The sequence below is a fragment of the Thamnophis sirtalis genome, unplaced genomic scaffold, assembly GCF_051295495.1.
Source record: "Thamnophis sirtalis isolate CommonGarterSnake01/CBP01778 unplaced genomic scaffold, rThaSir2_p1.2 scaffold_7, whole genome shotgun sequence".
NCBI lineage: Eukaryota > Metazoa > Chordata > Lepidosauria > Squamata > Natricidae > Thamnophis > Thamnophis sirtalis.
Genome location: NW_028261387.1, coordinates 59,670,740 through 59,696,192, shown reverse-complemented (window position 1 = coordinate 59,696,192; position 25,453 = coordinate 59,670,740). Strand labels below are relative to the sequence as shown.

Sequence of the window (25,453 nt, the reverse complement as noted above, 5' to 3'; positions counted from 1 at the left end):
AGTAGATCATCAATTCCTTGGTCCTAGTTATTAATATTATCCTGTTTCATCCAAAGGAAATGTCTCTATCTGGGAAGACGGGAGAATTAGTTGCATCTCATTTTCCTGGCTTGTTAGTTGGTGTCAGTTCTCTATATGTAAACATTTTCAGAATAAAATGTCTCAGGAAAAGATGGTAAAGCATATTATAAAGCTTGAACTAACCATATTGGCATGTGAAGAAGATAGTTACGAATATCTAAGAATAAGAAAGATAGAAGAAATATGGTGTATTAAAGTTCAATACTGTGTATATATGGCTTATCTGGAAACTTATCTCATTTGAACCAAATGACAATGGTTTCCCTTCAATTTATTATTCTGATATAATCTATTTTGCTCAAGTGTACTATCTACTATCTACATATAGCTATAATGTATAATTGAATTATAAACCTAAATTACTTAACAGTAACTGGTATGAAGCATTTTGCCTTATGGACAGTTGCACAATGTTCTCTAAATCTCATGTGCATGTTTTAATTCAAAGCAAGCCTTAGAAAGGAGAAAAGAAGCTGGGTGACACCCTGCCCCCTTGCTGCCTTGAGCTGAGAATAACATCCCATGAAGAGCTCTATTGTCATTGGGTAGCTCCTGGAGCATGAGGAACACAGCTGATGCTTCTTTGCAGGCAGGAAAAAGCCTTTTCTCACTAGTACAGCAGAGCTTGAAAGTAAGCAGGCACAGAAGCCTATTTCAGGTGCAGCTTAATAGTATTAAAAGTTTTGGCACTCTGTTGTGAAGTCAGAAAGCTGTGGGTGTAAAAGAGGACTTTGAATAAATATCTCAGACCTAGTTCAAACAAGATAAAAATGAGGAAGTAAATGGATTCCTGGCTGATATGGCATTGGTTGCTTAATCTGGCCTGCCTTATAAGGCTGGCAATGACTGAAATCTTGCAAAAAGTCACTGCCCAGGGAGAAAAGGAGGGAGAAAGTAGAAAGCAGCCAGTTGCCTGGAGAAGGATGCACATAATGGCTCGGGGAAAGAAAATATCTGGTCCTTGCTTTCATGGGAAGTTGCAGCCATCCCCTTAAAGTTTTTTTGATGGACAGGTCATAATATTGACCTTCTGGAAAGCTTTCACAATATCTATATTCCTCCTGTTGACAAAAAAGGGGAAAGGGCTACCAAATGAGGCTGTTCAGGTGCCCAATTAGCAATTGGTTCTTTTGGATCCAGAGACAATAAACATTCCAGTAAGTAAAGGAGTTTTAAGCCTTATTTTTAGCTGAAGCAAATAATGCCAAGTCAAGGAATATCGGCTGCCAGAGACCAGGAGATACACCTTATGTGTTATAGCATATGCCCTCTGGAATATCTTCCTTCTGAGATTATGATGGTGCTGACCCTGTTGGCCTTTTGGAAGAATTTAAAAAAAAAAAGTTTAACTATTCAAAAATAAATCAGTACAAACTAGGGAAATGTATAAAGAAATATGAAAAATGATGAGAGAAAAAGAAAAAATCAGTGGAAGAGAAAAATATTAAAATTTAAAAGCAAAGTATAGAAAGAAATGACTCCACCACAAATACAAATGTTTTTAGCAACTTAATACCTTCTTTAATATTTCAGTCAAAATTCTCTACATCATAAATCTCATCCTCTAAATAATAAAGTCTCTGAATGTTGAATATTATTTGTTAATAGATAAAAGATGAGATCTCATACAGCAGCAGTTGATTAAGCGATCAGAAATAATATACATTTGAACTTAAAACAAGTAAAACAATTTCATACTTTTTTCATTTACTTTGCACAGTATCTTGTCATTTTCTCTAAAGAAAGAAAAAACAAAGAAAAAAATCTTTTCATATGTTATTTCATATCTATAAACAGAGCTTTTACAACTTCATGATCCTTCAGAAACAACATATTAAACATTTTAATTTTTAATACTTTGAAATGACATCCCACAAATTAATTTATCGTCTTTTTTACATCGCTTCTTAATTTTAATACCATACCTTATCACTTACTCAAAAAATGGACCGGCCCCCGGTGCCCCTGCCAACAAAGATGGAGCTTGGGAGAGCTGCTGGCACAGCACTTGGGCCATCACAGGCGCCCCGACACAAGTGAGGTTGAGCTGGCCACGCCCACCATGGCCACCCCCTCCCCCACCCCCCAAGATCAAACACAACCCTGATGAGGCCCTCAATGACATCATGTTTGACACCCCTGACCTACAACATTTTTCCAGGAAGAACTTTCTTACTCTCAAAATCTTTATATATTTTAATAATATTTTAAACAAACCACAGCAGGTATTTTTTTGTGTTTCAAAATCTTATTTTCAGTCAATCTGACCCCTTTCGTCAATTTAAAAGCTTTCCAAAATCAACATTGTAATTAGTCTTTTTTTTAAATTTCCAAATTAATTTTTTAATTTCCAAATTATAACTATTGTTATAGGGAACATCTGCTAGAAACACTCTGCACAATCCCAAAACTTCTCCTTAATCTAGATTCACTGGTTGCACTTTCCACTATAGCTAATGGCTCCACTAAAAGTGAAGTTGTCCTCAATCTGCCATTGCTTCCCCGGAAATGCCTCTCAGAAGGCAATGTTCAGGAGGCGTTGAAGACCTGTTTATACCCCTGGGCCTGGAGTCCTAAGAGTGTGAAGGGCTCTGTTTCGTGGTTATGTTAACATCTAAGGATTATAATATTTCTCAACTGTGATAAGCATAATATATTCACTCATTCAGGCAGCCAATAAAATAAAATAAAATAAAATATATATCTAGAAATTCAAGTAGATAACAGTGCTGAGTCAAGCTTAGCTGATCTCTGAACGTAATGCAGGAGAACTCCCGGTTAGAAGGATACAAAAAATTTTTTTGCGGGGGTGGGGGGGAGGCAGTATCAAATAAGTTTCACATTGTTGTCAATAAAAGCTACATACCAATAGATGGATCCATAAAGTTATTAGGGGTCAAGATAAAGTTGAAGGGGACTTATGGAAGATGTATAGTATGCATCTAGAATAATTGAAAGAATTGTTGAAAAAAATAGATATCTGTTTAATGAGAGATATTATTGCTATGGCAACGACATGAGAATGCCTTGGAGTCCAAAGGTTATGCATACAATAACGAATATAAAATTCTACTTCCTTTTACTCAACTGAGTATTTTGAATGGTAGAAGAGAAAACGTTGGTGGACTTGATAGTCTGAATGCTTCTGGTAATTAATATTTTGTAGTTATTATAGATGACGATATCTTAAAACGTGATGGTGGGACTACAGATCACAGAAAACATAAATCATTTTATTCCGTAAGTTATGATTCCCATTCTGACTTGTAAATGAAGGAAGTTGCTGGACACTTTTTATGTTCAATCTCTTCTAGGCAACAGAAGAAACAATTCTTAGAAAAATAACTTTGAAATACATACCTGAAGATGAATAACTCAATGACGTTTGAAGAACAAACAGAACAAATTGTGGAAGCCTTGTTTACTACTCTTTGTTTAAAAAAGCCACGGGAAGAAGTAACTGATCGATGCCTGGAGCTAGACTATGGAAATAAAATTCGATACCAAGGTATAAGAGTTTCTTTCTAAAGTAAATTAGGGAGGGAGGGCAAAGGGATGGCTCTGTATTTCCCAAATTTTGAAGGCAGGACCAGCTGCTGGATCTTCTTACTTGGAGCAAAAAAAAAAATTAAAAAAAATTGCAACCCGTACTAGTTTTTGTTCGAGACCAAAACTAGTTTCTTTAGGCCATAGAGCATAAACACTAGTGGAAACCACTAATTTTAAAGGATTTTAGCCATCTGTCATCTAATTAATCAGTTACATTTAAATAAATATTTAAATATTTATTAAAACCAAATTTAAAAAAATTCTTGCATTTAAGAAGCAAGAAGAACTTGCTTCTTAATTCTGAACTATGTCTGTTATATCAAAAACTTCATTCTTAAGGCATAATAATACTCCAAAACAAAGTTTTAAAATTGAATAAAAAGATAAAGGAAAAGGTTCACCTTGCACATATGTGCTAGTCGTTCCTGACTCGGGGGTGGTGGTGGTTGCTCAACTCCGTTTCAAAGACATCTCTGGCATGGTTAAACGTCGAAGGTGCATGGAACGCTGTTACCTTCCCACCAAAGGTGGTTCCTATTTTTCTACTTGCATTTTTACATGCTTTCAAACTGCTACTTTAGCAGAAGCTGGGACAAGTAATGAGAGCTCATTCCGTTACGCGCAGGGGTGGGTTTCAACCGGTTCGCGGTGGTCCCTGCGAACCGGTTGGTCGCCGAACCCGGAAGTAAGTAACTTCTGGGAACGGCGAAGGGCGCGCCCACCCGCCTGCGGTCCTTACCCGGTTTTGACAAGTTCTGCGCTTCCACGCATGCGCAGGACGCATACAGCGCCTGCGCGATCGTCCAGGAGCAGCTGGAGTGTCGCGCAGATGCTAGTACGCATGCGTGCACCGCACGCGTGCACGAGGACGCCGCCGGCCCGTTTCAACCGAACCGGTTGGAACGGGGCAAGAAACCCACCCCTGGTTACGCGGCACTAGGGATTCGAATTGCCAAACTGCCAACCTTTCTGATCGACAATCTCAGTGTCTAGCCACTGTGCCTCTGCGATCCTTAAAATTGAATAGTTGTGTTTTAAATCTACAGCTTATTAATTAAAACATTAGTTGGTTTTGGTAAAATAATTTTCTGGTTTTTTCCCCAAGTCAGGATATTGCAAATGAGATGCAAGGCACACTGTTGGTAGAAAGGTAGTGACCCCTTTAATCTCATAAGCAAAGAGGGATAGCTCTTGGCGGTAGGCTACAGAGGATTGGGGTGTGCATGTAATCATTTGTGCATGGGGTGGATGAGAACCTGACTGTTCCACTGTATCATTATGGCCAGGGGGCAATTTTAATCATTTTTTTCTATAACTGTAGGCTTATTTTCTGTCTTGTATATGGTGTCTAGTTATCTCTTTGTAGGTGAAGGGAAGCATGGACATAGAGGTTTTGTCTTTTTAAATTTTCTTTGCCAGGTTGATCGGTTTCAGTTCTTTGTTTTGGCTAATTGTGCTTTTAGTGATTTTTAGTTACATTGTATTTATTTGCCTGCAACATAGCTTATTGCCCCTTTTGACTTATGGATGGCTGAGACAATGGAAATGGGTACTATTCTTTTACAATAAGTTTTGATTATTTCCACAGGTAAATGTATATTACTATAAAGTTTCTGGATGTTGTTAATTCTGCTGTAGGAGTTACCATTTTCAGCAAAGTTCTGTTTGTCTTCCCTGCTTGACTGATCATGAATTGTGCTATATGCGGAAAACAGGACTTGTATTGAAGTACATATTTAGAATATTAAATTGGGATGGTTGATGGTGAGACTTTGAGGAAGCAGGTTTTAAACATAAGCAGACCTCTAACAAAGTCAGACGAGTTTTCAAAATCCTAAACTGCTAAACTCATGATTCAGGAGCAGGAAAGATAAGATATATCGAACACATTATATATATTTGGGCATACCAGGGGTTGTGACACTAAATACATACCTATTTCCCTGGCTCAGCTGATAAAGGAAGAGAACCTTGTGGCTTAGTGGTTAACACAACTGCCTAATATGTAATACAGCACAGGTTCAAATCCCAGTAAGGGTATGGCTAGCTGATAAGAGCTAAATAGCTTGAAATAGACCTATACTAGTCTACCTTTATTTATTTATCAGCACAAACACACACACACACACACAAATACACACACACACACATATATATATATACCGTATGTATGTATGTATGTATGTATGTATGTATGTATGTATGTATGTATGTATGTATTCATACTGCTCACACCCCGTAGTTCGATCTGATGGGGCTCAAGATTGACTTTTTCTGTTTTGTTTTTCTGTTTTGTATTTTATTACTATTGATAAAACATAATAAATGTATACAGGAAGAAGATTGACACAGCCTTCCATCCTTCCAAGGACAATAAAATAAGGACTCGGTTTATTGAGGGCAATATGCTGACATTGTAAACTGCCCAGATAGTGCTGTAAAGCAATATGAAGTGGTATATAAGTCTAAGTGCTATTGTTATTGCGAATTATTCTTCTGTGTAATAGCTGCAAAAAGGAACACCTGTAGGTAATAAGGAAATGGTGGCCATTTAGTCCAGTTTTTGCAGATATCATGGTTAGTGTGGTAAGACATGAAAGTGAATAGAAGCAGTCCCCAAATCAAACAGTAATGTAAGAATTGTCCCCAAAATTGAAACAGAAACCAAATATATCAGTTTATTCTATGCACTCACCTGTAAAATCTTTGCGTGAGGGATACCAAATGCTGTCTCAGACAATCTGCTTCAATTGTGAAGCAGATAAATTAGTCTGTGCATGGTGTGGGACATTTTGAGGTTTACGATAATTACATACCAAGAGGTTATCTGTGTAATGTATCTATAACTTTGTTAATATCTATTAACTTTCTTCCACTGCTTTTATCTTCACAATTATGTAAGCAGGGTTAGTGGAGTGAGCTTTCTACTTCTTCTTTTCTTTTCTCTAGGTGATTTCCCTTTTCATTTTGTTCTCTGAGAAAACTTTGTTCTATTCATAGGCCCAGAACCTGTGAAGCTCCAGGGAAGCAGGATAGCAGGTAAGAACTTTGGTTGAGAGCTATGGGTGGGTGAGGGAGTGTCACAGCCAGGCACTATAAAGCATTGGAAGGTATGTTGGTGCCATAGGGGGACTGGGAAGTTGCCGTAGGTAGGCACCATAGAGCAGGGGTCTCCAACCTTGTCAACTTTAAGCCTGGAGGACTTCAACTCCCAGAATTCTGGGGAATTCTGGGACTTAAAGTCCACCAGGTTTAAAGTTCCCAAAGTTGGAGACCCCTGCTATAGAGCATAAGCAAGTGGAAAACCAGCAGGAGCAACTTGCAGCTTCCTGGCAGCTCCCCCATTGACCTCACTAATGGGAAGCCAGAAGGGAATGTCAGAATTTATGATCACACGACTACAAGGATGCTGCATTAACTGCAACTGCACAGTCTGGTTGCAAGTCCCCCCCCTCTGTTCAGCACTAAGTGCTATTTTTATTGCTAATTATTCTTCTGTGTAATAGCTGCAAAAAGGAACACATGTAGGTAATAAGGAAATGGTGGCCATTTAGTCCAGTCTTTGCAGATATCATGGTTAATGTGGTAAGACATGAAAGTGAATAGAAGTAGTCCCCAAATCAAACAGTAATGTAAGAATTGTCCCCAAAATTGAAACAGAAACCAAATATATTAGTTTATTCTATGCACTCACCTGTAAAATCTTTGTGTGAGGGATACCAAATGCTGTCTCAGACAATCTGCTTCAATTGTGAAGCAGATAAATTAGTTTGTGCATGGTGTGAGACATTTTGAGGTTTATGATAATTATATACCAAGAGGTTACCTGTGTAATGTATCTATAACTTTGTTAATATCTATTAACTTTCTTCCATTGCTTTTATCTTCACAATTATGTAAGCAGGGTTAGTGGAGTGAGCTTTCTACTTCTTCCTTTCTCTGGGTGATTTCCCTTTTCATTTTGTCCTCTGAGAAAACTTTGTTCTCTTCATAGCCCCAAATATTGAGGAGACCCAGGGAAGAAGGATAGTAGGTAAGAACCTTGGTTGAGAGCTATGGGTGGGTGAGGGAGTGTCACAGCCAGGAACTATAAAGCATTGGAAGGTATGTTGGTGCCATAGGGGGACTGGGAAGTTGCCATAGGTAGGCACCATAGAGCAGGGGTCTCCAACCTTGTCAACTTTAAAGTTCCCAAAGTTGGAGACCCCTGCTATAGAGCATAGGCAAGTGGGAAACCAGCAGGAGCAACTTGCAGCTTCCTGGCAGATCCCCCATTGACTTCACTAATGGGAAGCCAATAGGGAATGTCAGAATTTATGATTACACAACTACAAGGATGCTGCATTAACCGCAACTGCACAGACTGGTTGCAAGTCCCCCCCCCACCCTTGTTCAGCACTTTCATAACTTCAAATAGCTGCTGAACAATTGGTTCTAACCTAAGAATTACCTGTATTTTTTTAGATAAGCAAATTTAATTTATCTTTAGCTAAATTTAAAATGTAGGCAAAATGTCATATGGAACACGTCAAAGGGGTTAGAATTGAAATGGAATAGAAATTGAATTAGAATATTTTTGTATAGGGAAAGTACCTGTAAATCTGTATTGGCTTTCTGTTAACCAACAGTTGATTCAGCAAGCACTTTTGATCCAGTTGCTATTGCCAAGTTACTGACATCTATAGGAGATCAGTACAATGCAGAAATGGAGGGCCCAATAAACGCAGTGATTGCAGAGGAAAGCAGAAAAAAGGTAAATACCTTCCTAAGCATTGTGGTCAAAATCCATTAGTTTCAGCTTACCATTAAATAATAGAAGTTATCTATGTAGATGTAAATTATGCCAGAATACATTTTTGTGGCCTCTTGGATGCAAAGCATTTTATATTGGCTGCTTTGATCTGTCCAGCTTGATATGTTTTATGCTCTGTTTAAAAAATAGTAATTTTGTTGAATGTTATAATTAAAAAGGTATGAACTAATTCAAATTTTAAAAAAAAGAATAAAAAGAAAAACCAAGTGCGAAAAAGAAAGAGAAATAGAAAAGAAATAAAAATGATATAGTAAAAAAGTAAAAGAACTATATAAAGAAGTAACTCACCCCTCCATAACAGGTATAAACAATTTTAGTAACTTATTACCTTCTCTTAAAATACAACAAATTATCTGTACTTCCCAATATCTTGTCTCTTACCTATAAACAAATCTTTAACACCCCCTTTATTTTAACCAGTGTTAACAATATACCTATATAACCGTAATCACATAAAATAACCCTTATCCCTTCCTTTTACTTTAAGAATCTTAATTTTTCATCCCTTCATATAATGTCCTAGACCCCGCTTTTCATTTTTTTCTATGTCCTTTCTCACAAAATCCTTCAAAACATTAACAAAAGTCTCTTTTGTCAGTCCCATATAGGAAAGCTAACCAGACCACTATTTTGGTTCGTTATTTGTACATCCTTCTTAATTATTAAGACATTACAGTTTCCTTGCATGTTTGGTCTAGTGGTTAAGGTGCAGGAAACTGTGAATTCCAGTCCTGTGTTATAGGCATGGAGTTGAGATAAAATAAGAACTAGAAATTTATTTAAGAGAAACCAATAACTTGAATAATGAAGATGTAGAAGTGAATTGGAATAAATGCAAAATGCAATAGTAAAGATAACAAACTCAAAACCAAGAGAGAGGTACCAACACCCAGAAAAATACGGCATACATCACTTAATCCTCCAGGGAAAGATTGATAGCAAAGAAGGTACTGGCAGAAGAAGAATGTAATGGCTTCAAAATCTAAGGGGTTGGTTTGGACAAAACTCAACAGTACTTTTTTGTGTGACTGTTGATAAAAATAGGATCACCAACCTGATCATCAATGTCCGATGGCGAATACGGCACAAGAAGAAGAAGTTACAGGCATGGAAGACAGCTGGGTGATCTTGAGCCAGTTATTCTCTCTCAGCCCAATTCACCTCACAGGGTTGTTGCTGTTGTAGGGAAATGGGGGAGGCGTATTAGGTATTGACCACCTTGAGTTATTCATAAAATTAAAAAAGTTGAGATATAAACAAACAAATAAATATCCAGTGTAGTATTTTATAGCTTTTCCTTTTAAAATATCCTTTTAAATCAGTCTCAGCCTTGCCTGATAAAACTTGTTCCTCTTCCATAATATCTTCTAAGCATAGCGTTTCTATAATGGCAGAGATTTTTAAAATTAACTTTTGGTCCATTGTTCACAAATATTCTTCAATCCGTCCAATGTTAAAATATTTTGTTCCATTCTATATTAGTAAGTCAAATTAACTGTTCTTCTCCTTTTATTATAATCTTTCGTTCCTTCTAGTTCCCTCTAGTGCCCAATTTTCAAAGCTATCCTATCGTTTCTTAAAGAATTCAATATTTTTTCTTTCCCATGGGATTGAGTCTTATAATTAATTTCAAAATCTTACTTCAAATCCATCTGAACCCTTAGTCCACTTGTAACTTCCCAAAATCAATGTTCTAGTGGCCCTTTTTCCCTTTCATTAAAAAAATAAGTCTTTCACCAAGGATTGAGAGAAACTTACTCATTGCTCTAAAACTTATCATTGTGAGGATTCCTAATAGCTAAAAAGCAGTTAAGAAGCAATTTCCAAAAGTGATTAAGAAATGAGGTTCAGTGAGCCTTATGTCCATATCCACGGGTGTCAAACTCGTCATGTCACATTGCCATTGGATGATATTTCATGATGTTTTTCCCCTTCACGGAACTGGGGTGGGCGTGGCTTGCGTGTGACACACCCGGCCCATGGGCTGCCAGTTTGACATCCCTGAATAGACTACATTGCAGCTGAATTGAATCCGTGATTCATAGCCAATTTGATCACAAAAATCTCAGTTTCTGCAGTCTACTAACAAGAACCAGTTGTCCAGTATACATGTGAGAGATCTCATGATTTTTTCTTTTTCCAGATATTTGATTAGCCAAAATTCACCATCTGATCACCAATCTCCATTTCAATTCTGTCCCTGTTACTCTAGGGATGTGGATCTTAACAGTTTTATTTTATGCTGGTTTATTATCTACTCTGTACAGGGGTGGGTTACTGCTGGCCTCATTGCCTGTTTACAACCCACGAGCAACCCATGTGCACCAGACGTGTGCCACACATGCACCAGATGTGCGCTGTGGGCTCTTCAATGTGAATTGTTCTTTGCACATGTGCAGAACAATTTACAGTGAACTGTGTACATGCACTAAAATCCAAAAAGGCGGCAGCCAAGTGACAGTGAGGGAACCAGTTCAGAGGTGTGGCAGGCCTGGATTGCTGCCAATTCTGCGACCCAGGCCTGAATTCCACTACTGGTTCAGCCGAACCACATCCAACCGGCAGCAACACACCTCTGACTCGGTGTTACATTTTCAAGAGCAGTATGGTGTTTAGACCTATGTGGGATCTATTTAAATCAACAGTCACCCCCTCTTAAGAGGAACTTGTTCCAAGGTAAACATTTTAAAATAATCTGGCACTTGTGTATCTCTCACTTTCAATGTAATTATGTTGATTGTCTTTGTGTTAGGCTTTCAGTCTAAAATTAGTGAGTAGAAGATGATTCCACCAAGATCTCATGTCAAGTTTTGATATTATTATATCTTATTTGCTTGTCTCTTCAGCAGCTTTTTCCTAAGAAGGGACTGGTTGGTTCATGAAATGTAGACAATTTTAAGCTTTAATTGAAATACCTTAAGCATTATGATTGTCAAATATCAAATAATTTTGATATTTGATCCTATTAATAAATGTTTGATTCAAATTTAAAAGTGAATCAGACCTGCTGCCCACCCTAAATGTCTGTTGTCTTACAGTAGTTGCATTTTATTTTTTGAAATATTCACTCTATGTTTACAGATAAAGAAATTTGGAGAAGTAGCAGAATCTCTCAGCAGCATTTGGATCAGTCAAAATCCTGAGCTAGAGCCAGAAAGAGCTTTTCTAGCTGTTGCTGTGAAGTTGTTTGTGAATTTTATAAAGAAAACTCATGGAGATCACAGTCAGATAAACATACTCACAGAAACAATCAACAGAAATCCTGAAGTGAGAAGCTATATTGAAAGGCAAGGTGGTTGGGTAAGTTACATTAATGCTTATCTGTGACTTAGCACTTTGGTAGATTGCATTCAAGGCCAACCTTCAAAAGCTCAGAAAATATAAAAAATAACTAGCAGAACAACATTAATTAATTAACAACATGAATTAATTCCATTAATTCCAATGGACAAAATTATTAAACAGTCAACAATTGTTCATTGGAAAGTCTGACTGTTGTAGTCCGAAGCAATCTGAAAGCACCACATGGAAAAATTTTAGTGTCCCATTTTAAAGATTCATTCCTCAGTTTTAACTGAAACATTTCTGAATGTAAAATTCTAAATTCTAAACCATCTGCACTAATACATAATGATCCACTCTTTTCTCACATGCTCATGAGTGCAGAGTCCCTTCTATCCTGATTCATGTATTTCACTAATCTGCAATCCCCAAACAACAAGCAATGGTATTCCCTCTGAGTATTAGATATGGGGGCAAATACAGTGCCATCTACTGATATCATCTTCAGGTCTTAAATCAAAATCCCAATGTATTTTGCAACAATGGATTCAGGATCTTTACTAGATACTTTGGAGAAAGGTCATTTATTGCTCCTTCCACCCTCATCTAATTAGCAACATTTTCCTTTTTTTCCTTTTTTTAGGGTAATCTTGGAAGAGTCTAAACAGCCCATAGTTTCTTGGTTCCAATATTAAAGACTCATGTGCTATTTTGGAGGAAATAGAGCTGGAGAGTTGCTTCAAAACTGGAAATGGAACTGAAAATGAATTGAAAAGGCTAAATACAATTCTGTTAAAAAACAACATAAATGTAATTAATTTTAAAAGAAACTCACAATAGCTTGGTTGTCATTACTATTAAATTGTCAGTTATGGAATTTCATAGGTAATTCCTGCAGCCACAATTCCACACAATACATCGCATCAATTTACAGTGCCCTGCTTTAGTAGATCATCAATTCCTTTGTCCTATTAATATATTCCTGTTTCATCCAAAGGAAATATCTCTATCTGAGAACACTGGAACATTACTTGCATCTCATTTTCCTGGGTTGTTAGTTGGTGTCAATTCTCTATATGTAAACATTTGCAGGATAAAATGTCTCAGGAAAAATATTATAAAGCATATTAGAGAGCTTTAACTAACCATATTGGTATGGGAAGAAAATAGTTAAGAATACCTAAGAATAAGAAAGATAGAAGAAATATGGATTATTAAAGACTAGGTAATATATGCCTTATCTGGAAATTTACCTAACGAATTCCCTCAATTTATTACCCTGAGATGACCCATATTGCTCACGTGTAGTATCTACACATAGTTATAAGGTATACATGAATTGGAAATTTAAATTAGTTAGCAGAAACTGGTATGAAGCATTTTGACTTATGGAGAGTCCTTCCTTTTTTAATAGATATGGCAAGACTGACTGTTCCCTTCTTGCTTGAAAATCTTTGTTTTTGAGCAAATTGCATGTTCATATGTCAACCTCACACCCTTCAAATGTGTTGAAATACACTTCCCATCACTCCAAGCTAGCAGAGCTTCAGCTTGGGAAATGTTGAATATATTGATCCCATTTAAAGTAGTAGTCTTTAGGGATGCATAACTTCTTGGCTAAAATAAAGTGTATGTTTCTATAATGTTTCTTCTAAGAGCCCTGGTGGCGCAGTGGTTAGAATGCAGCATTGCAGGCAAACTTTGCCCATAGCCTGGTTGCCATAGACTTGGGGTTGATTGAGCTTTCCATCCTTCCGAGCTCAATGAATTGAGGACCCAGATTATTGAGGGCAATATGTTGACATTGTAAAGAGCCCAGTGAATGCTTTAAAACACTGTAGGGTGGTATGAAAGTTTAAGTGCTACTTAAGGAAATGTATTTTCTAGAATGTATTTAAAGAAATTAGAATCAAAGAAATAATGAGAAGAATGAGAATTATCCACTGTATATGACTTCATGAACTATAATTCCAGTTCTCAAACAAAGGCAAGAAGATGTAGTATTGTAATCTTGAAAAGAGTCATTTAGGCCAATAAGTCCAACTTCTTTCTCAGACCAAGAATCCAAATAGGAACTTCCCAGACACATGACTATCCAGCCAGTAAGGTGGAAGCCCACATTTTAAGAAATTGGCTCCCTGCCAAACTATTCTTATTGAATGGAGGTTTTTTTTTCTTTTAGTGAATCTGAACCTGCCTGTGTACTGCACTCTACAATGGGGAATTGTATGATTTCTGTGTCAGTATTTGAAAAACACCATCATAATCATCTTTATTTAAAATTAAACATCATCAATTTCCTCAATTTCTTTTCATAGGCTTAATTTCTAACCACCTTTTTTTCCTCCCTGCCTTTCTCTGATTCTGTTCTAGTTTGTCTGGTACTGCATTTACAACACTTCATTAAAAGCTGATGCTCAGGACTGAAAGAGCATACAAATTAAAGTGGAACTATTATTTCCCATTCTCTGGAAACTACACTTCTGTAAAAACAGTTTACATTTTCATTTGCCATTTGCAGCTATAATGCATGGCTGACTCATATTCTATTTGTGGTCATTTACTGTTCCAAGATTTTTTACACAGACATCGTTATGAGCCAAGTATCCCCCATCCTATGCTGCTTCTTTTTTTTTTTGGCATAAATATAGATTTTAGATGCCTAATATTGAATATAAATGGAGCAAATGTTCCTCAAAAATGAATTATTTCAGTACTTTAAACCATTGAAACAAGAAATAGCTTGTTTATAAGAAATGCATATTAGAAAAAAAATATTTGATTTGCAAAAATTTGGTGAAGAATTTATCTCAGTGGGCACTAAACAGAGAAATTGCTTTGTATATAAATTGCCAATTACAACCAAAACTAAGAATGGGTGATGATTATGATAGACATATGGGAGGTGGAAGTTCTTTGCATCAGACCAAAAGTCTAATAATGGGAAATTTATGCTCCAAATGAGCATAAAGTAACATTTGACAAAGGACTTATAAAACAATGGACTTACCATATGAAAATTGGAGCTTATTGGTAAATTGGAATGGAGTAATTTGTTCAGAGGAACATATTCTGCAGGTTCTGATCAGTTCTTGAGTACCAGTAGCCAAATTTTGAGTAGTTCGGAATACCTCTGACTTGCCCTGCCTCATCTATTCTCTGTTTCCTGAGTCCCAGCTGATCAGGAGGAAATGGGGATTTTATAGTATCTTTCCCCTGCCATGCCCACCAAGCCATGCCCACAGAACCTGCAGTAAAAAAATTTGAATCCCACCACTGCAACACATGGTAAAATAACAACTTTAGTATACCTATATGATGGACAATTTAGAGGTTGTGGATGCATAGAGATACAAAAATGGTGATGCAAAAAAAATATACTTATTTTTCTTAAAGACTTACATATTTTTTAAGAACTAATATGTTTTGACTGTCTTATGGAGGTCCAGTAAATCCGAATCGAACCGAGCGCGTTTAACAACCTGCACCAGAGAATACATTCGAGCAATTAGGACGGCTAAAAGAACACATATTGCCTCTCTGGTTGTGTCTGCTGAGTCACACCCAGCCGCCCTGTTTAGGATAACCCATTCCCTCCTAAATAGGAGGGATACGGGCGATCCGCTGCAGGGCAGGGCTGAGGATTATGTCCAATTCCTCGCAGACAAGGTTGCTCGGTTCCGGGCGGACCTGGACTCCAATTCTGCAGAACCAGCCGAGGCACTAAGGGATGATCTGGTAAGCCAACGCTGGGTTGAGTTTCAGGCTGTTACCCCTGAGGATGTGGACAAGGCGATGAGAGCTGTAGGAGCCTCCACATGTGTGCTGGACCCATGCCCCTCCTGGCTGGTTGTAAACAGCAGAGAGGTGACACGAGGCTGGATCCAGGCAGTTGTTACCGCCTCTCTACGGGAGGGGGTCTTTCCCCCCGCTTTAAAGGCGGCGGTGGTGAGACCCCTCCTGAAGAAACCATCCTTGGATCCAGCTGTTTTAAATAACTATCGTCCGGTCTCCAACCTCCCCTTTGTGGGGAAGGTTGTTGAGAAGGTGGTGGCCTTTCAGCTCCAGCGGTCCTTGGAGGAAGCCAGTTATCTTGATCCTTTCCAGTCAGGCTTCAGACCTGGCTGCAGCACAGAAACCACTTTGGTCGCGTTGACCAATGATCTCTGGAGAGCCAGGGATGGTGGCCACGCCTCCATCCTGGTGCTCCTTGACCTCTCAGCGGCTTTCGATACCATCGACCATGGTATCCTTCTGCGACGACTGCGGGAGGTGGGGGTGGGAGGCGCTGTGTTATGGTGGTTCTCCTCTTACCTCTCGGACAGGTCGCAGTCGGTGTTAGTTGGGGAGCAGAGATCGACCCCTAGGCCCCTAACGTACGGGGTGCCGCAGGGTTCGGTCCTGTCCCCCCTTCTTTTTAACATCTACATGAAACCGCTGGGTGAGATCATTTGACGGCACGGGATAAAATACCACCAATATGCGGACGATACTCAGTTGTATCTGTCCGCCCCGTGCCAACTCAACGAAGCGATGGATGTGATGAGCCAGGGTCTGGAGGCTGTTAAAGACTGGATGGGGGTCAACAAGCTTGTGCTAAATCCAGAAAAGACCGAGTGGCTGCTGTGTTTCCCTCCCACGAATTGCCCAAGTGTTCCATCTCTCAGGCTGGGAGGTCAAATTGTATGCCCCTCAGACAGGGTTCACAACTTGGGAGTCCTCCTGGACCCACAGCTGACCTTCGAACATCAATTGTCAGCTGTGACCAGGGGGGCATTTGCCCAGGTTCGCCTGGTACACCAGTTGCGGCCCTACCTGAACCGGGAGGCCCTCACAACAGTCACTCGTGCCCTTGTGACCTCTAGGCTGGAATACTGCAATGTGCTCTACATGGGGCTACCCTTGAAGAGCATTCGGCGACTTCAGCTAGTCCAGAATGCGGCCGCGTGAGCGATTGTGGGTGCACCTCGCTTCACCCACGTAACACCTATCCTCCGTGAGCTGCACTGGCTGCCTGTTGATCTCCGGGTGCGCTTCAAGGTCCTACTTACCACCTACAAAGCCCTTCATGGTAGTGGGCCTGGGTACTTGAGAGACCGCCTACTGCCAATTACCTCCACTAGACCGATTCGATCGCATCGATTAGGCCTCCTCTGAATTCCATCTTCCAGCCAGTGCAGACTGGCAACTACCCGGAGGAGAGCCTTCTCGGTGGCTGCTCCGACCCTCTGGAACAAACTCACCGTGGAGATTCGGACCCTCACCACCCTCCAGTCCTTCCGCGCCGCTTTAAAGATCTGGCTGTCCCGGCTGGCCTGGGGTTAAGATTTTAACCCCACTCGAATTCTGTGATTGTGTGACTGTTGTGTTCTCTTTTAATATGTTGTATTGTCTCCATGTGGAATATTGTCTGTCCTTCCCCCCACCCTTTTTAAACTGTGAGCCGCCCTGAGTCCCCCCAGGGAAAAGGGCGGCATACAAATTTCAATAAAAGTAAAAAAAGTAAAAAAAGTCTAAAAATTTGGTTTTCAGACCACAACCTGTGACCTTAGTAGTTAAAAGGAAAATCAATTCTGTCACATGGCAGTTAAATGAAACATTGTTTCAGAAAGAAGGATGTCCCTGGTCACCATTGTTTCTGAGCTTACCTCTGAAAGTATTGAACAGCAATAAAAGCCAAGAATAAAGAATTATTGAAGTGAAGATTAAAGCAGACATATGTAAATGACAGATGCTGCTGATTATATGATGAAAATTCTGAAAAATCCTTTGGATGAAATAGAAACACAATGAAAAGAATTACAGGATTTTGGTGCATTAGCTGAATTTAAAATTAATGATGGGAAGATGAAGATGTTAACAAAAACACAAAATGGAAGAACAAAGAGAACTGATGGCCAAAAAATGGTTTTATGATTGAGAAAAAAAGTGAAATGATTTTACCATGATAAAATATGAATTACATGATATTTCAGAGCATGGAATGAAAGTAAGAAGGACATGGTAATATGGGAGAGATCACAGTTGTCATTGTTAGGGAGAATATGAAAAAAAATGAATATATTGCCTAGAATTATGTTTTTATTTCAAGCAAAACCTATTTTGTTCCATTTAAGCAATGGCAGAAAGATATGTCTAGGTTTGTATGGCAAGGGAAACACGGAAAACATGAGGCTTTTTAAAATCATGCCTGCTGGAGATGCAAAAAAGCCAGAAAAATTTGGGTTCAGATACACACAGTGATATGAAAAATGTAAATAAACTTTGCCTTACTTATGTATTTATTCTGAGTATCTAATTTGTTCCAACCACATGGGATATTCCATACGTTAGTCATTAACATGTCAATGAAGAAACAGCTGGGGGCAGTGCTCCCCTGTAGCAGAAACACAATCCTCTTCTTGCACAAGATTTTTGTAAGTTAAGTCGGCAGAAGAGGTATTTAGAATCTTGTTTTTACTTAAGTTTTCCAAAAAATCAACATTCTTCTGAAAGGAGAGTGGACGATAACAAAAATCACTCAAATAGTCTGCATTCCAGGAACTGTCTAGTCAATTTTACAATAATCCCTGGGTAACTAACATTTGGACATAAAAATGTCTGCTGCTGAAGTTCTCTGGAAAGTTCACTCTAGGTCATGTGAAAGGGCAGCAATGTCTGAATATTTCGGAATATTTTCTCCAAAATTTAGGGCTAAGGCATGACTAATATATTTGAAAAGCGAAGCCATCTCTTTCTGGTGGGAGGAGAAAAGTGGATATATGTACAAAGAATGTTCTTAAGATCTGAGAAAGCTGCTTATCAGCACACAAGTATTTCAGACTTTATAAATGAAGAGGATGGATTTAATAATGAAATCTGACTACATTGCAAGGCATATATCAGGGACCTGAGGTATCTTTGCAGCTATTTTTCCCCTACTTTTTCTCTTCATAGAAAGAATGCTATCTCAATGATCTGTTGGGTGAGAAGCTCATCTTAAAGAAAAACAAGCATGAGGCTTTAGGCTCATTTTAACCAAAGTTAGGTGCTTTTTCGTTTTGTAAAACAATATATTATTTCATTCTCAAAGTTGAAGGCACTAGGGCCTGGCAAGGATTTTTTTTTAAGTTCCCCACTGTGGCTTCTACATACATACTCACTTCCTTCTGGTCTTGTGATGAACTAAGCAAACCAGACTCCAACAGGAACCTTCCACACTGGTGGCTGTTTCCACTGTAGCATGTATTTGTCATGTTCATATTCCTTTCTGACAGTTCAACTTCACCTGGTTCCACAGCATGGATCAAAGAGAAATTATCATGAAAAACCTGAAAAGGATCAGGAACAGAAACCTCAACAAGGAAGAGTTCACCAGTGAATATTTGGTAAGCAAGCTGCAGCAATATTTCTAAGCATGGTTTTAAAGGAAAAATTAATATTGTGTTGTAAGAAGACTGTCTGTTGTTTTAGTAAACTGCTAATTTGTGCTTGTAAGGGTTTTTCCCCCCTATGAAAGCATGTAAAATAGCATTGAAGGGGACAGATGGAAACTGCCTGAACTTTAAATTACTTTAAGGTTCAAACTCAATCCTTCCTATTTTTTCTTGTGAGATTGTATTAACTGAACGATAGTTCTAGCTTGATTGCAAAATGGTTGGGAAAGCTACTTATTGAGATGAGCAGCTATAGAAATCAAACAATAAATAAAAATAATTTTTCCATTTTAGGAAAGGAAAGAAAGGAGCACCTAAATTGATAAGTGATTTAGGAGGGCCCCAGACACGGTTGACTCCACGTTGTAGGGAGCCGTCCAATTAAATGCTGTCCATGTAGGAAGGGCTCTCCCTGAATTCATTTGCCTCCTTGCTACTATTGTTCAGTTCCTCTCTTTCACTGTGATCCATTCATCTGCTCAGAAGGAAAACGTTGCCCCTTCTTCTGATTCAAATTTCAACGTAGGTGAAAAGGTAGAAGCAGAGCCAGTGGTTAGCAGCAGCAACCTCTTCCCACCTCAACCCCCAGCCCATGGAGAAGACTATAGTTTTACAAATAATGCTTGTATAGTCTTGAAGGATGACTAGCAAGAACCAAATAAAAAAAGTCTTAGACTATCAAAGTCAGATTTAAAAAAACATACAGTACATGGGGGAGAGATAACAACAAAGTGAAGACTATGATGTCTGTGAATTGAAGCTTTCAATTTAATTACAATTTGTCAGAGTCCCAATATACTATAAATTGAAAATTAAGTTTTGAGGAGTTCCTGGGAATCCATGGGAGTATTTAGCAGGCCACTAAGGGTAACTTCTTCAAGGATATCACATATCCATTACTGTGTCATCATGTAAATAATAGCTCTAATATAACTTTAGTGTGTATGAACATTAATACTTGGGTTTGAAAGGTAGTGTATAAACCATACCCGAGAATGTTTCAAATTCCTTGGCAAAAAATGAGTTGAAAATATAAATATCTTTTCATTAATTTGATAAGAGTTGCTTCTCTACTACAAAAGAAAAAAAGGATTTTGTAACAGAAACTGAGCATGGTACTAATAGATACCAGAGTGCTAGAAATTAGAATTTTATCTTTGCAAACAAACCCATCTAATTTCCAATAGCTATATTAAAAAGTCCACCTCTACAGAAGCATCTTTGTGTATTGTCACCCTGTGTTCAGTGCCTACTAAGAAATCTGCAATTAAAGTACAAAAAAGCTAATATTTTAACTTCTTACTTTCATAAGAGTGTGTGTGTGTGTGTGTGTGTGTGTGTGTGTGTGTGTGTGTGTGGATTTGAAATGCATGTTACAGTTCTACACTGGTGGGACCTTTCCTACATCTGATGCTCTCCAAATGTACTGAAACTGCTTACTTCTTTAGTCTAATTCATTCAACTAGGTTCACTGCCTAAAGCAATGGTGCCGATAAATGTTACTAGTCAATTGCAATGCTCTTCTTGAGACATCATGCCTTGTTTCCATTTGTTCGATCTTTGGGTTCTGTTATTGGTTTCCTGCTGCAACTTGTTAAGCCTGGAGGAGATTGTTTTTAGCTTTCTGATCTTTGCAGTAGAAAGCCTATAGTCAGTCTTTTGTGATGCTGGTGCCTGTTCAGCTTCCCTTGTTTTTTAAACTTGCTGTGCAGGTATTTCCTCTCTTGGAGGAATTGATTTAGGGATTGTAAAAATTCCTACGTTAAGAAAGCTAATGAGAGTATCATCTGCTATAATAATGCATTAATTGTTGTTGTCTTGGATCATCAATGTTCACAGATGAGTCAGTTATGACTAAAATATTCTTAGTGTGTTTTATGAAAATGCTCCAGAAGTGTTTGGTGGAAAAAGCTCTTCACTGCTGCCCTACAATGTCTCCAGGCCTGATAAGGACAAAATGCTGGAAAAAATGTTGGTATTGCCTTCCTTGAAACTTCTATCAGTTTGAACAGCATAAAACCATTCAGCCATTAATTATTCTCATTTATTCAGGCAATACTAATTTTTATTTGCTTATTTTTATTTATTTCTTCTGTTTTAGATATTTATTTCTAGTGTTTGACTTTAACTGCGGGATGAAACTGGTGATTGATGGGTATTGCAGTGGATAATTGCACAGCATGCAAATGATACACATTTACAATTAAGGGTCAGGGGTTGGTTTGTTTCTACTCTCAGAACTGAAGATAATTCCATTTCTCCAAATGATTTCAAACATTTTGAGGCCACTGAAATGGTACTTAGTGTCAAAAATACTTCTTGATCTAGTGTGTGTTGACCAGGCCCGGCAAGGTCAGAAATAAACAGACTGAAATAAAAATGACCTATTATAACAACAAAGGATAGGTGTCAATTATTATTCCCAACCCCAAAGCAAGACACTGTTAGCTTAAGATGTACTACCGGCTGTAGAAAGATGTGCAAGAATTGAAATCATATTTTTATTATAAATATAGTTGGTATTTTCTTCTTGGTGATTGCTAGATTTCTCATTTAAATAGCTTTTGCAATCATCAGAATGTATGTGTTTGTTCTTGAATCACTTCCTGCAAAGCTTCTGGTTTTGGAACAAGTCAGGAGAAATCTGAAATGTTGCAAATGAAAACAGTAGAGCCATTTTTATCCAAAAGTGGGGTAACACAATCGTTTCACCTGGGTTTTCAGAGGTGGGTTTTGATTGTAGAAAATTCTGTTAATATCCATCTTCTTTTTCTACTTCTGTTTCTCCACTTTAATTATATCCTTTGAAATTGGCCAATAGTTCAGTTTCAAATTTGCATTTATTTTTCCTTATATTCAATCCTGCCCCAGTTTTTGGAAACTGTCTTTAGTGTCCAATTGCCTCTTTCATATGACTGGAGAGAGTATCTGGTCCAAGGTCACCCATTTGGTTTTATGCCTAAGGCAGGACTACAACTCATGGTCTCCCAGTGTCTAGCCTGGTACTTTAACCACTACATCAAACTGGCTCTATTTTTTTTTATTTTGTTTTAAATAACCGTGTAGGTACCATGGGTGGGTTTTAGCTGGTGTTACTGCCTGTTCACTCACACACGCTGGATGTGCACTGCATCCACAGTTCAATTGAAATTGTTTTGCGCATGCACAGACCTCCAAAAAAAGATGGCAGTGGCGACGGCAGCGACCAGGGAACTGATTCAGGGGCATGGCCAGCCTGGGTCTCTGCCAGTTCTATGACCCAGGCTGGTATACCACTATTGGTTCAGCCAAACTAGGCCGAACCGGTAGGAAGCCACCTATGGTAGGTACATATTAATATTCAAACATATTCTTTAGAAAAGTCAATCTTTGCAGCTAAGAAAATGGTAGCAGGTTGAGAATAGGCATAAATCATGATAGCAAGCTGAAAATGAGCATAAATGTTCATGAAATCTTAATAAAGGTAAAATGATAGGTTCTGAAAATGAGTAAGCCAGTGCCTGCCAACCATGTATAAACTGTCCACCAAGTGCATAAATTTCAAATTTGAATGAGTCATTTTGTAGCCACTTCCATTGGTGTCTGAAATAGAATGGAAATGGAAATAGAAAATGAAATAGACTGATAGAACGGAAAATTCTGCATCAGCTTTAACAGAATTGGTGTATTTGTGTTTGGGTGTACAGAAGGAAAATTTGGATTTGTGTAAAAGGATTGATGCTCTTAAGTATAGTATCCACTTCATTGCAGAGCAGCACTAATGATGGCAATGTGCCTCAAATACCAACCTGTTAATATATAGAATTAGATAACACAGAATTATTACTGAACTGACTTCACTAAGTATCTTTCTAAACTGCATTTTTATTGTCACTCACTATATCCTTAACCTTTCAAAAAACCCTTTTCCTTCAACAAGCACACTTTTATGTGTGCTTGTTTTCTCAAAAAATGTATAATCCAGATGTGATTTCCTAGAATTATGAGCCAGTACTGGGTGGGAATTTCAGGTAGCTGTGATTGACGAAGAAGAAGATTTACATAAGCCATCTTCTAAAACATATGGGAGAAGCATTTTTATAGTTGCAGTTAGAAAACACCACATGTTCAGACATTAAGTTGTAACCTCATTATTTTATGCTAAAACAGCAGTTGAAACAGGAAGTAGGTGCTATTTTTGGACATTAATTAATTGTTATGTGGCATTTGTACTACATGCTGTGGAATCCTTTTGTCTTAGAAAGATTAAAATAAAATAAAAAACAAAAAATGCATTGTTTGTAAACCTAAAAGACAGGTATCCTGAGCATAGAGAAAGCTGAATGATGGTGATCAAATTATTCTGTTTAAATGCAGCCTAGTATATTTTATTCAGTATAGTATTTGGAAAAAATACATTTTGTTTAGATACAGTACATGCATACAGGCTTATATTACAATAGCCTATTAGTGCTTCAAAATTGGATTTAATTGTGAAGTTCACTCCTTCTGTATCATCTATCATTTATTCACCCCTTTCATTCTCATCCATTTTCTTCCATGCCACAGAAAGTGCATTAAGAAGGGCATCTTAGAAGATTTGTTTGTGGTAGGTTTATGTTTTACAACATGAAATAGCCTCTGTATTTATGAATGTTTGTCATCCAGAATTATAAGCAATAGTTGGGCTGGCAGGGAGTTGAGCTTGAACCTGTGTAAACTCAAAGGTATATGGCACTCTAGACCATGTTATTCGATGGTGCCAACCCTGTCAATACGAAAATGTGCATTTTCAGAATGATTCAGCACTCTAGGCCAGTGTCTACATAGCCATGGCCTAAAGCTGGCCGTGGGTTCAACGTATCTGGAAGACACTCTGGTCGGGGAGGTCTGTGCTAGGAGTTGCATCCATCAAACAAATTTAAAAAAAATTAATACATGCATATTGGGAGATTGGATTTTCTTCATCCTCTCTATAAAAACATTTATTTTCCTTAAAGCAAATGTATGTATGGTTCATTTATTATACATAAAATAAAATAGTAACAACAAACTGGCAGTGGAAAAAAAATCATTCACATTTTGCTTAGAAGGCCATATGCAAAATTATTTCCTGTCCAGCTGCACTGAGCTATGGTTCACTGCCACTAGAGTTGGTAAAAAATATGGGCCAATGGACTAAATAAACATCTGCAGTGGTTTTAAAGATATAGCACTGGACTCTGTCCGTTACAATGCTCTCCAACAAATATTCTTCCCTCTGTTCTACCTCTTTGCATAAAAGTTATTTTTATCTCCATGTAATATTGTATCTCAGAGAAAGAAACTTATTCTAGGCGGCATCAAGTTGTAAATGCTTATGACACCGAAAGAACCAGGTGATAAATGCAATGTCAGTTAGAACAACAGTGTAACTTGAAGATCTGGTTGCAATATGACTAGAAAGATTTAAATCAGCAAACTTTCTTTAATTACAATCTTATATAAGTAGACCCTTCTCACTAAAAAAAATGAAATGCTTGATTAAAAACTGTAGACCAACAATGCATCTTAGATTGTATGTACTCTGCACTTTTAAGATACTCATGTCCTGTGATGGTGGCAGTTTAAAACTGAACTAACTTAAGAAATCCCTATCTAGACTGAACATCTTGAAAAGGATTAACTTCAGACTTCACCTGTGAACATCTCCTCCTGGGCAATTCTTCTGCTGCTGTGCCCTTTTTCCTTTCTGCTCTGGGAAACTACCATAATAGTCAATTACTTTTCTTCCTGTGAGTGGTCTTATTCAGTGCATGTACATGCACACATACTTTATATGTATATGGTTGTATGTGTATAGGTTTGCCTGTGTATATACTGTGTATAGACAAGAGTCTATAGGTGTACAAAACTAAGGTAAAGCTTGAAAATGCACATATTTGAAGGCATACCACCCTGCTTCTAGCATTTCCAAAGGTAGTTTTTTAAGGTTTTTACTGATTTTGGTTGCACAATTATTTCAGTGCCACAAAAGTTAGAACACACTATGTGTATGCAGAATGTTCCTGGTTCCAAACTCAGCAGAAATACTGTTAGATTGTTATTATTCTATTTAGGGGTACTGCAATAATTAGTTTCATAAAATAATGAAACAGTGCACCTCTATATTTCTTAAAAGAAACAAAATACCAGGGGAAATGGCAGATCAGGCAACCAACAATATTTGCTTGTTGATTAAAAACTTGATCTATGCTTTTGGTATAACCAGCAGATAAACGTGGTCTGTGACATGATGCACATTAGGTTTTAGGAGTATGTTCTTTAAATTTTTAATTTTTTATCCTCTTAGGTA

The 25,453-nt window shown here is 37.9% G+C and overlaps 2 protein-coding genes across 6 annotated transcripts in view; both read left to right on the top strand.

Moving 5' to 3' along the window:
- Positions 1 to 53: 53 nt before the first annotated feature.
- Positions 54 to 12,562, top strand: BCL2L15 (BCL2 like 15). Of its 3 annotated transcripts, none has more exons than XM_087720159.1 (7): positions 54 to 712; positions 3,396 to 3,589; positions 6,631 to 6,669; positions 7,625 to 7,663; positions 8,259 to 8,383; positions 11,525 to 11,743; positions 12,369 to 12,562. In XM_087720159.1, the coding sequence occupies exons 2-7, from the start codon at positions 3,448 to 3,450 to the stop codon at positions 12,387 to 12,389; spliced, it is 585 nt and encodes a 194-aa protein (XP_087576285.1). In that variant the 5' UTR covers positions 54 to 712; positions 3,396 to 3,447; the 3' UTR covers positions 12,390 to 12,562. The 3 variants fall into 3 exon arrangements, with proteins under 3 accessions (XP_087576285.1, XP_087576284.1, XP_087576286.1); XM_087720158.1 differs by having other exon boundaries at positions 54 to 3,229; XM_087720160.1 differs by lacking the exon at positions 7,625 to 7,663 and having other exon boundaries at positions 54 to 3,229.
- A 6,190-nt stretch (positions 12,563 to 18,752) lies between these two features.
- Positions 18,753 to 25,453, top strand: part of PTPN22 (protein tyrosine phosphatase non-receptor type 22) — a 36,433-nt gene continuing 29,732 nt past the window's right edge. For 2 of the 3 annotated variants that reach the window (XM_087720155.1, XM_087720154.1), the window contains exon 1: positions 18,753 to 19,092. In XM_087720155.1, coding sequence (XP_087576281.1) covers positions 19,006 to 19,092 — 87 coding nt within the window. In that variant the 5' untranslated portion in view covers positions 18,753 to 19,005. The remainder of the gene's footprint in view (positions 19,093 to 25,453) is intronic. The other variant, XM_087720153.1, reaches the window with a different exon arrangement.